Source organism: Phyllopteryx taeniolatus, chromosome 17, assembly GCF_024500385.1.
Source record: "Phyllopteryx taeniolatus isolate TA_2022b chromosome 17, UOR_Ptae_1.2, whole genome shotgun sequence".
NCBI classification, from domain to species: domain Eukaryota; kingdom Metazoa; phylum Chordata; class Actinopteri; order Syngnathiformes; family Syngnathidae; genus Phyllopteryx; species Phyllopteryx taeniolatus.
Genome location: NC_084518.1, coordinates 1,262,638 through 1,274,179, shown reverse-complemented (window position 1 = coordinate 1,274,179; position 11,542 = coordinate 1,262,638). Strand labels below are relative to the sequence as shown.

The window sequence follows — 11,542 nt, the reverse complement described above, 5'->3', positions numbered from 1 at the left end:
AAAAAAAAACATAAATAAATGGATAAATGTAATAGTTACATGGCATTGAATAATGTATTAAGACAAGTATTATTATAAAAGTTTATTGTAATCTGCAAAGTGTAACCCCCGAAGCAAACGATCAGTAGATTACCACACAAATTGTCGGAATATCTTTCACAAGCCAGTACAAGAACAACAGGTTACAGAGCATGAGTAACACAAGACCTTCCCGAAGCAACTCTTCTTCACCGCAATTATATGGCCTACAGGTGGTGAAAGAAATACCACATTATGTTGATTGTTTGCAAGTTCTTCAGTGTATTGCGCTTTAGAACAACATTTTCCCATTATCAGCATTTCTGTTCCAATCCCAAAGAAGTTACACAATGTCTTGAAGTTATATGTTTGTCATAAAGACCAAAGCAACAGGAGCTACGGTCCACAGAGAGAATCAGCAAGGTGGAGAGGAGAGATACTATTCGGGTCTCTGTGGTACGACGTCGCTCGCCCCTCATATTTGTTCTCGCAGTCTGGCCAGCCTTTGAGACAGCTCGTCCTTCACACAACAACGAGCCTCGGTTAGCAGACGTTAGGACACTTATCTCCCCCACCCCCCACACACACTCGCAGTTCGGCATCCGCCAAGTGACCTCGTCGCAGATTTATTTTTTCTTTCCTTTTTCCTCTTTTTGTGTGTGCGGGGGGGGGGGGGACCAATCCCAAAAAGCGTTTTTGGTGGTTTAACCCCGCTTATTTAAGAATTTTGTGGGGTTAAAAAAAATAAAAATAAAAATTCCAAAGCAATTGAATAGGCATCAATTCTACGCGTCTTTTAGCTATTTGCGGTTGCACATCCCACTGTTTTCCTTGAATCCTTTTCAGAGTGTCTCTGAAGCTCCTTCATGCTCTTGAGCACTCGCTCGTGGTCGTTGCAAAATAATTGAAGCGGTCAGAGTTGGTTGCGAGCGACTTTACCTGTTCTGCTGAGGCCACGCTGGTGCCCACCGAGCCCATCTGTCCCTGGGGGAGCTCCATGTTCAGGTCCAACCTAAGCAAAGTTGGTCCAACTTCATGAGGCAGCCCCTTAATGCTCATCACATCAAACTAACACGACAACAAAATGTACGCATGTTCTGATTATTGCCCAAGGAGCGTTACCCTGCTTCGTCCGCCATCTCGTGCAGCAATGAATCCACTTGGTTCTGAAACACACATTGCAAACGGCGTGAGCGGGCACAGGCGAATGAAGGCTTTTGCCGGTTGCGTTGCGGACCTGCGGAGTGGTGAGCGTTGTGGAGCTGCTCATGCTGTCTTCAATCTGCGCTGTCTGGACGTCCAGCGTCTCAAACTGCCGCTCAAACTTGTCCATGAGGGATGAAATCTGACACGCAAAAAAGGGATCCAATGATTACAGAGCTCAACGTAAACCCAGAAATATTTGAGGTTCCTCTCGGAATCAGGATTTTGGATTTGTCAAGATGGTGCGCACACAAAAGTGCTTTTTTTTTTTTTTTTTTTTTTTTCTCCCCCGCTAACAAAGCTTTGTGCTACATATGCTCTTCTCATGAAGCTAAATATTAGAAACAGCTCTCGCTATGAGATGCAGTTTCGTTTGACACAAGCGCAAACTACAATAATAATAATAATAAACACTGACAGTTTGAAAATTAAGCATTCATTTCTTTGTCATTTGTTTATCCAGCCATTTAATTCTTCCATATATTTATGAAAAGGCCTACCTTCTCCAGATTCATGGACTTGAGAGTGACATCCATGCCTCTCACCACTCCAGACATGGATTTTGTCACCTGAGAAGAAGCACACGATTGCTGAAAACGGAACCCATTTCTACGCTTACCACCATCACATTACAGAACATACAAAGCACCTTTTGCGGGCAACGACCCGTTGCATCTACAAGCCGACGGTGGCCGACTGCACGCAACGATTTGGAAAGGATTTAATACCCATAATATTACATGTCATGAAAGAGTCGCTATCGTAAGAACACGCTTAGGAACCTGGCTTGTCAACGTTCAAAATGATCCGCTATTCTTATCGTATAAAAATAAACCAAATATCACACGCAGATGCTACAAAAATCATACATTAAAACAAAACTAGACATTTAAAATTGGGAACGCAATGTATTTGTCTTCAATCAACCTAGCACGCATGCCAAAAACATGCGTGCTAGGTTGATTGAAGACTCTAAATGGTCGTTTGTGTCTATGTGCTCTGCGATCGGCTGGCGACCAGTTCAGGGTGTACCCCGCCTCTCGCCCGAAGACAGCTGGGATGGGCTCCAGCAGCACGCAGGTGAAGCGGAACGGAAGATGAATGAATGAATGTTATCATTGACTGTGAAATTTGCGCTTCAATTCAATGTTTACTGTGAATGTGAATTTATACGCAAGTCAAACTCAAAAATGCTCGATGTACGGCGTTGGTGTTTTATGATCCTTTCCGTTTGAAGTGCTCCACTGGCATCTTGTGCAATTTGCCTGCAATTACAATCCTTGCTTTCAAGGGCGCATGGACGGTTTGCCGCTTTTCCGTCGATTGTGTTCAAAGTACCCGGTTCATCGTGACAGCGGTTTGGACCCTCGCGGCCACGGCGTCCACCCGAGCGCTCATCCTCAAGTAGGTCACCGACTGGTTCTTCTGTCTGATGGCGTTCTCCGCGTGGATCCTCGCCACGTCCATGTTTCCTTTCTGGATGGCCTAAAGACACGCACGCACAAAAAGAAAACCGATGTCAACCGTAGGCAGCGGACTCGAGCAACCGGCGGCGAGTTAAGCCACGTACTTTCTTGACTTTAGTCTTTTCCACTTTCTCTTCTTTGTCGCATTTCTTGGAGTTTTTTTGCAGTTCTTTGGCAGCAAATTTTAAATTGAAAAGATGCGCTAGGGTGCCCGCTTAAAGAAAATAGAATAGAAAGGAACGACGGCACATATTTTTGAAAGACACAGGCTGAGTGTGACTCAGAGCTTAAAAAAAAAAAACCTCAATAGACTCACAAGTCTTTACGTCACAGACACAGCACAACTGGAGTCGAACATTTCGGAAATCGTTGAAACTAAGCAATAAAAGCATATATCCTAACAGGACTCGCTAGCCAGTGATAAATAAAGGCAAAGCCAAGTGGTCTTCAATCAATAAATCAACTTTGAAATTGGTACATTACCCTGTAAACATATGTGAAATATGCCATTATATTTTAAACTCACAATTCGATTACTGGAAACTGTACAGTAAACTATAAAATAATACAAGGGTGGGGGGAAAATAGAAAGAGTTTCCGCTTAGAGGGGTTTCAAAACACAAACAGCCGTTTTTTGGTTTGTTTTTGTTTTTCAAGGCCTTGAGCCTGCAGACCTCAAGCCGTATTTTGAAATCCATAAAGAAGTACACGACGGCGAAGCAACGTTTGAATGTCTGGAACACGTGACCACAACGAGTCCCGTCCAGGTGAAATCCGGAATCGTGTTCGGCGCTTGAACCTCCGGAAGACTTCGCCTTGGTCAGACACGCTTTGAAAAGGATACTATCCATGTTGGGCATCGTTCACTCGCTTCGACGGTCACGCACTTGTTTTCCAACGAAACGTGTTCAAAAAGTTGACGGCTCGGTGGTGAACTGGTCGGTCGGTCGGTCGGTCGGTCGTCTCTGGTTTCAGTCCGCTTTCGTCGTCGTCTTCCGCACTTCCTGGTGTCGCAGCGAAATACGTCTGACGTCACCGTCACGTGGCGTTGCCTCATCTGACGTCAAAAAGGAAGCTACCCATCGCTCGCAAATAGCCCAGAATTGTGCGTCAAAGTGACCGCCATGTTTGATGTGGAAAAGCGTAAAGTCATTCGCTGCCTGGAGATGCAGCAACTGTTTTACACCCAAAACCGAAGCACTCGTGGGATTAAAACTCAACAATTATAACTTCATGTTACGAATAAAATATTGTGAATTCCTGCTGAAGTAACTTGTGTTCCTGTCAAAGTGCTTGTGCTGTCTCTTGTCTTCTTAAACCACTGCTGTCAAACTGAAGGGGTTATTAGGTTGAACTGCTTTTATATTCAGGGATTTATACCGATTACTTACTTATTTACCGAGTACTTGTCACGGGAAAAAATTTGACACATTCAATATGGCGGACGCCCTCTCCTCCCAGCAAAAATGTGAATGAATTATTTACATCTATTTCAAAAAACAACAACCATACATAACCTCGAAAATAACCAGAAGAAAATGTTCCGTTGCTGTCGGTGCCCTTCCTATTGGGCCGGACTCCGACGTGGGCGGGGCCAGCGCACGCGGATGACGTCGGGGGAGAGACGATGACTCACGCGCTCGCTCGGCTCGGCTCGGCTCTGCTCGGCTGCGATGTTTCACCCCGCAACAGCTCGGCCAGCAGTGCGGTGGCACGCGCACTGACACGTCCACCGAGTCCGACTTTGACTTTGCCCCTTAACAGGCGACACTTTTGCTCAGACACTCGGAGTGGGCTCCAAGTTGCGGGGGGAAAGAGCGTCGTGATTTGCCGTCAATGTTCGTGACGCCCGATTGCCATGGAAACAGTGCTGCTGTGTTGAGGAGAGGCAAAAGTGTGCGTGATAGCGTTTTAACCTCTTTTGAAACAGCTCCCGTCAACCTGTTGGACAGATCTTAAGTGACTTTTTTTCCCCCATCTTGCCTTTCTGTGGTTATACTTTCAGTTTTAATTTGGCACGTTAAAACAGGTAAGTTTCTTTTGCTCAGTCGTTTCTCCATAATAATTTATATATATATATATAACTTTACTTACTCAAATAAAAAGAAAAAGAAGTAGCAGTGAGCTTTCCAGTCATTTATAAACCAACATTAGTAAAATATCAAAAGTCACCTTTCAAAATGTATATTGTGCATCCATGCCTTATTTGTATTGCATAGTTGCGCTTTATTGGAACCTGTGATGGACTATTTGTTGCGTTTCTGTGCCATCGAGTGCAGTTTCCTCACTGAGCAGCTGTATGACTCATGGTGTTGTACCTCTATATATATAAAAAAAAAAAAAGCCAAGTGCGGGAGCGGAGTCCTGCTGCAGGACCGAGCCGATTTATTTGCCAGGATGCTGTGGCCCCACTCACTCACATCCTTGAACAAAAACAAACCAAAACAAAAACAAACATGTTATATTATCATAACTGTGCTGTGTGCTCACCAAATAAATCATCAGGCTATCCAAATGCGTCACATGACCTGGCCCAGTGCAAATGACATCAACACTGCACAGTCTTCTCCAATTGACTCATGAAATCACTTTATGACTTTTTGACTTTTATTTCGACGCGTTTGATCAAACTCCAGAGAGCTTGTAGAGCTTCCAAAACGGATGCTGATTGTGTTTCCATCAGCAGAACAGGGAGTTGAATAATACATTGGCCAGAAATGACGTGGGGAAATGGATTAGAGATGCTGCTACTTTCGCAAATATATCTATAGTCGATATTGTCACTAAAACGCATCAATCATTGTCATGTTCCCAAAAAAAAAAAAACATTGCCCCCTCACATTGCTTTTGTGCTATTTAACCCAAACAGCACCGAGACATATGGTGACAGTGTGCAAAAAAAAATCTTTAGTATCAAAAGAAAAGATTATAGACTCCCTCTTGTCTCCTGCCAGTGACAAATGTGTCTTGATGGATGTTATGGTTGTGAATGTTGATTGCTGAAATTGACAGCGAGCGAGTGAGTCATCACACAAACAACGATTGCGTACCTTTCACCCGCAATATCGCCTCATAACAGCAGGAATAATACCAATACTTAAAAAAAAAAAAAAATAAAGCACCTCATTATGTATGCGCAGATGCATCACGTGATGCGATTCATCGCCGCCACGTCACACGGCAAGAGCTCATGACGTTCTTTTCCTCTTCGGTGCCAGAATCTTTTGAAGGAGCCAATGAAATTGCCAGATTTCTGGCTACATTTGAGGTGCCCTTGAGCAAGGCATATGGGATAAACGAACAGTCAATATTCAATTGTCTTAAGGATTTTCCACCACATTATTGTCCTGCCACTTTCAATTCCATAGATAGGCAGAGCAGGCATGCCAATCTAATATTATTAAAGATGTGAAAAATATGAAATATATCATCTATTAAAGACTTTTTTTTCCCCCCCAAGCGAGTTGAGTCGCCAAACGTTTTTGGGAGTCGACCGGAACCTATGCAGCAACCAGTCCCGATTCTCACGATGAAAACATAGGAATAAAATAGAATTCACAATTCCAGTGCGGTCTGAAGGTCTGGAAGAGGCCACGTGATCATTTGTGAAGAAAAACAACAACCACAACAACTACTGATGAAACTAATTATTAAACGGACTAAAACCGCACTTAAAAACTAAACGCACAAAGCAACATAAGCGGGAGAAAATGAAATGAAGGAATGTAAAAAAAACGAAAAAAAAAGAGTACAGTCGAACCATTTTTGTTTATGCTGAGATGTTGTCGCCCTCTGGTGGTAGTTTGCGACAATTATTGACTTGAGTCTAATAAGCAAAAGATTCTTTTAAAGGTGTCCTTTTCATTTTGACTTTGAATCAGTACAACTGCTTTTCTGAGCTCTTTCCTTCCACAAGAACCCGTACCTCTACTTAATAAGTACAGCGTGTGTGTGTGTGTGTGTGTGCTCTCGCCGCCTGTGTTCACAGGCAAGCATGACGGCGCCCCAAACCCAGAAACGATTCCACAACTTGACCCTGGAGCAGCTCCAGGCTCTGGATCAAGTCCTGACCGAGGTCATTCCCATTCACGGGCGAGGGAATTTTCCAACACTGCAGGTGAGTGCCAAAGACATCATCCGCGCGGTGAAGGATCGGCTCGTGGAAAGAAACATCCGGGTCAAGGATATCCGCCTCAACGGCGCCACCGCCAGCCACGTCCTGGTGAGGGACAACGGCCTGGGCGTCAGGGACTTAGACATCATCTTCGGAGTGGAGTTGCCCCGGCAAGAGGACTTCCAGGTGATCAAGGAGGTGGTGCTGGGCAGCCTGAGGGACCTCCTCCCGTGCGGAGTCAACAGACGCAAGATCACCTGCCTCACGATGAAAGAAGCGTACGTGCAAAAGATGGTGAAAGTGTTCAACGAGCACGACAGATGGAGTCTCATCTCTCTGTCCAACAACAGAGCCAAAACGGTGGGCCTGAGATTCGTCAGCGTCCTTCGCAGGCAGTTTGAATTCAGCGTGGACTCCTTCCAGATCGTTCTGGACCGCATGCTGGAGTCCTACTGGGCGACCGACCGGGGACGAGCGAGGAAGTTATGTTCGGACGCTCAGACGTTGGCCGCAAAAGACGGCCCGGGGGGAAACGAAGCGAGCGCGCAATCGAGCGTCGCTCGGGTCGACTCCGAGACGGCTTCCTGTGCAGAGACGCCGCATCCGAGTGAAGCTGTTGAGAAAAAAGAGCTTCCTCGTGCAGAGACTGAAAATTGTGGGGGACAGGAGGAGTTAGCGTCTGAAGATGTCGATTTCAAGCTTAAATCTCAACAGGAAGAGCCGGAAGTAGATGTACAATCGGAAGAGGGCATTGTCTTGGAGCCAAGTGACGACGAGGAGAAGTTTTCTAAGGGATCTCCAGGGGTTTCATCTTCTCCAACGTGTGCATCTTTAAAGCTGCAGGTTCAAGATGAGGCCTCTCAATCGTGCAACTCCATTACAGCGTCGGTCAATAAGTCATTGGCGCAAGATTGCGTCCAAGTGGAGTCTGCCAACTCCGGCCTGCAAGAGTCCCATCACGAGTTCTCCTCTCCTCCCCCGGCGAAGAAAACCTGCAGCACGTCACCGGAGGTTGTCCCAGACTTCTGCCCCTCGCCCAAACTGCAACGAAAAATGTCCCGCAAGCTGATCTGTCGTCCTGAAAAATGGTCTTTGCTCACAGATGCGTCGGATGTGACCACTCAGCTGTTTTCCCCCATTGAGATACCCGCTCAGGTGAAGGCTCCTCCGCAAGACGGGGCTCATGGAACAGCTTCCTCACAGAGGAGCACGGCAAATGTTTCAGGTGCAGCCAGCGCACTCCAGGCTGCACCTGAAACCGATCGGGCCGCTGAGCCAACCGTGAAGCCCAAACATTCCGAGAAGCCTCCAGACCGTGACACCGACAGCGCAGGAGCGACTCAGGGAGACCGTGCAGAAGCTCCCGCCCCCAGCTGTGGATTGGGCTCATGGGCTTCCTGCGTGGCCGTGGAGGCACAGTGCATGTACGGCGACTTTAACCAGGCCACGGAGCACCTGCGGCGGCGCCTCATCGCCACCCACCACCCGGAGGAGATCCGAGGAGGGGGCCTGCTCAAATACAGCGACCTCCTGGTGAGGAACTTCCGTCCGGCCAGGGAGACGGAGATCAAGTCTTTGGAGCGGTACATGTGCTCGCGCTTCTTCATCGACTTTCCCGACGTGAAGGAGCAGCAGCGCAAGATCGAGGCCTACCTGCACTGCCACTTGACGGGCAGCGAGGAGAGCAGCAAGTACGACTACCTGATGACTCTGCGGCGCGTCATCGACGAGAGCACCGTGTGCCTGATGGGCCACGAGAGGAGGCAGACGCTCAACATGATCACCGTCCTGGCTCTGCGGGTGCTGGGAGAGCAGAACGCCATCCCCAACGCCGCCAACGTCACCTGCTTCTACCAGCCCGCGCCTTACATGAGCGAGCCCGTTTACGGAAGCTACTTCATCGCGCGGGCCCCGCCTTCGCTCGTCTATCACCCCTACCCGGTGCACGTGCACGTGCAAAGCGGCCTGGTGTAGCCACGGCGCTGTGCCCTTCTGGGAGGCGGGCAGGCAGTTTTCCGGCACTCATGCGAGTTTTCTTTCTTTGAAAACACGAGGCACCCCTCCCATTAAGGCACAGCGTCCCTTAATGCGTTGACTTCCCACCTTGGTCAGGACTGAGCGCGGTCCAAAGGCGAAGCATGTGCGCCTTTCGATGTTGGAGACTTTTGGAAAGGAAAGAATTGCAAAGTGGATGTTCGGAGAGCATCACAGAGCGCAGAGAAGGCTTGTATGGAAAATGGTTTTTGTTTTCTTGAATCAATCCCCAACACAGAACATCTAATAATTCTCCATCACGTACGGGACGCAAACAATCGATGAAGCAAAACGATTTTGACGTTCGGAATCATTCGCTCACTCCCTCCTCCTTAATCACGATAAATGGTGGATTAGATCAGTGGTTTCAATTTTGTAGCACCTGAAAAAATCCAAGTACCACCGTAAAGACCAATGCTGAAATACAGCGGCAGTGTTGGAAAACATTTCAAAATGCTTAAGTAAGCCTAGCCAAAAGTGAAACACAACTGAACTCTACTTACTAAAATGTACAGTACTAGATTTTTAAAAAAAACGGTAAATCCACTGCAATATTATGCAGTTGAAACATTTCATTCGGTGATTCTTTCACATACCACTAGAGGGAGCCCAGGTACCGCTAGCGGCACTTGTACCGCACTTTGAGAATTACGGGACGAGATAGTTGACTCATCAAATTAAAACAGAATTTGACATGTTAACATCTGGTCGCAACTGTACATTTGACTTCGTCGTGACCAACGTTGTTGACGACACAAAATGTCTCGGGCATAGCGGATAGACGGCGATTCCGAACGCGGTCAGCAGCTGTTTCGTGGAATGTTACCATGTGGTTTTACTCTCAGCATGTGACGTTATTGGACGTGTAGAAATGTAACACAATGATCTATGTGCACGCGTGCAGGTTTTTAGTGTGCATAGGATTGCAAATGTTCAGTTTCAGTGGGAATCAACTGGAAATTTGCAAAGCGGCTCGTTAGTCTACAGTGGCATGCATATATTAAGAAAACTCTTTTCAACTCACAGAATAATCTTGATTGAAATACTTATAACCCCACAAAATGATGATAGTACATTACGAGACTTTTTTGTTTGTTTTTTTGCTCTATTTATTACGATTCCATTTTATGTATAATGATGTTATATCGATTATATATTTAGTTACAACGTTTCATTAATTCAGTCATTGACCCTTTACTGATTCTTGAGGCTTGTGGTGCCAAATATGGTTCGGCGTATTTGCATTTGTGTTGTTGTTGTTGTTATTTGTCGGAACGTGGCTAAAGTCAGTATCAGCTCCCTGGCGTCAGCCTCGCAACGCTGTGATGCGTCTTTGCTTTTATTTTGAAAGATAACTGCTGAATGATTGAAATTCGCTCGCTGTGTATTATATTTATATTTAAAAGAATGTGATCAGCTTTTAGTGCGCGTGACGTGTTATCTTTTGTCATCTATTACGATGTCGTGCGTTTAAATGCGCACAGATCATGTCGACCTTCACTGGCCACGATGTTAGGTCATGGGAAATAGTGACAACCGAATATTGGGGTACACAACTCTTGTTCAATTTATGGCAAGAAGCAGCTTGTAATACATGTAAAAAGTGAAGAAACATTGCTGTTTTGGTATGTATTTTCTGCCAAATTGAAAAGAAGAAATCCATTTCGCGAGCCACATGAAGTAGACACACTTTATTTGCTTTATTGGGTCACAAAAACATTACGCGCTTTACAGTAAATCATCGTCGCTAATGTTGTGGCTGCTGCGTTTTTCACTGTAAAGTACACACAGATAAAAGGGGGGGGGGAAAAAGAAAAGGCACGTCGTTCACACTTTATATGAGACTGAAGCGCAACTTAAATGCACAGTGGATAGAAAAAGTCTACACACCCCTGTTCATGGCAGGTTTCTGTGCTATATATTCCAAAAGAGCCCAAGACAAATCATTTGAAAGCCACAGATGTGACCTATCACCTGTAGAACTACATTGGAAAACATTCGAATCTTTGCGAACTGTGATAATCACATGAGAAAGTCATTTGGAATGCAAGTCAGGACACACCTGCCACAATTTGCGGGGCCTCTGATTTTTCCCAAATAAACTTCCAACTGTTCAAGTCGAAGCCCGAACAGCATTTGAACAGGGGTGTGTGAGCTTTTTATAGCCACTGTAGATAGCTGTTGTGTTGTCCTGCTTGTGATTCTCAGATGCAATATTGAATTGATAATGTGTGCAAATATGTGGTTTTCCAACTGATTGTACTATCTCTTGTGATAATCGCCCCAAGAATCACGGACGTAGTGTCTCTGTCCCGATTTATCGGTGTTGAGCTACTTGTGTGATGACGACGACGATTAAAAACAAAACACAACACAACCGCTCTTTGTCTGGAGTGTTCTCTGCTTTTCTTCACTGTAAGATGAAATATGAAATTGTTCCTCATCATCAAATCAAATGTTGTGGTCTGGAGTTGCAAAGGCCTCAGGCTTGCTCTCCTTTTGGAGCACTGACACACGAAGGCAGTGTGTTCAAAATTATTTGCTTTCTTCAAACTTGATCTAATCATAATCATTATTCCATTGTGTGCCAAAAGTCTGAAATAACGGCCAATGGCAAAAAAAAAAAAAAAATGTAATCAAATAAATCCCATCTGTCAAAGCGAGCATTTCCTTCTCCGTCTTGCGTCACAGCTCAACCTTGTTTGCG

The 11,542-nt window shown here is 45.7% G+C and overlaps 2 protein-coding genes across 2 annotated transcripts; one reads left to right on the top strand and one right to left on the bottom strand.

Moving 5' to 3' along the window:
* Positions 1-67: 67 nt before the first annotated feature.
* On the bottom strand, positions 68-3,714 carry chmp1b (charged multivesicular body protein 1B). Its single transcript, XM_061752780.1, has 8 exons — positions 3,532-3,714; positions 2,792-2,889; positions 2,560-2,706; positions 1,722-1,790; positions 1,256-1,363; positions 1,141-1,184; positions 958-1,030; positions 68-538 (listed from the first exon to the last, which is right to left on the bottom strand). Exons 1-8 carry the CDS (start codon positions 3,545-3,547, stop codon positions 494-496), a joined length of 600 nt encoding a protein of 199 aa, XP_061608764.1. The 5' UTR covers positions 3,548-3,714; the 3' UTR covers positions 68-493.
* A 648-nt stretch (positions 3,715-4,362) lies between these two features.
* On the top strand, positions 4,363-11,202 carry LOC133467660 (terminal nucleotidyltransferase 5C-like). The gene is made up of 2 exons (XM_061752762.1): positions 4,363-4,716; positions 6,676-11,202. Exon 2 carries the CDS (start codon positions 6,682-6,684, stop codon positions 8,773-8,775), a length of 2,094 nt encoding a protein of 697 aa, XP_061608746.1. The 5' UTR covers positions 4,363-4,716; positions 6,676-6,681; the 3' UTR covers positions 8,776-11,202.
* The last annotated feature ends 340 nt before the right edge of the window (positions 11,203-11,542 follow it).

Bases quoted from the DNA above. Each gene is read 5' to 3' on its own strand.
- chmp1b (XM_061752780.1), bottom strand. The intron at 1,791-2,559 runs GTACTTTGAACA...GCTTCTTCTCAG, and splicing joins CCGCTGTCACGATGAACCGG to GTGACAAAATCCATGTCTGG. The intron at 1,185-1,255 runs GTCCGCAACGCA...TGTGTGTTTCAG, and splicing joins CAACGCTCACCACTCCGCAG to AACCAAGTGGATTCATTGCT.
- LOC133467660 (XM_061752762.1), top strand. From the start codon at position 6,682: ATGACGGCGCCCCAAACCCAGAAACGATTCCACAACTTGACCCTGGAG.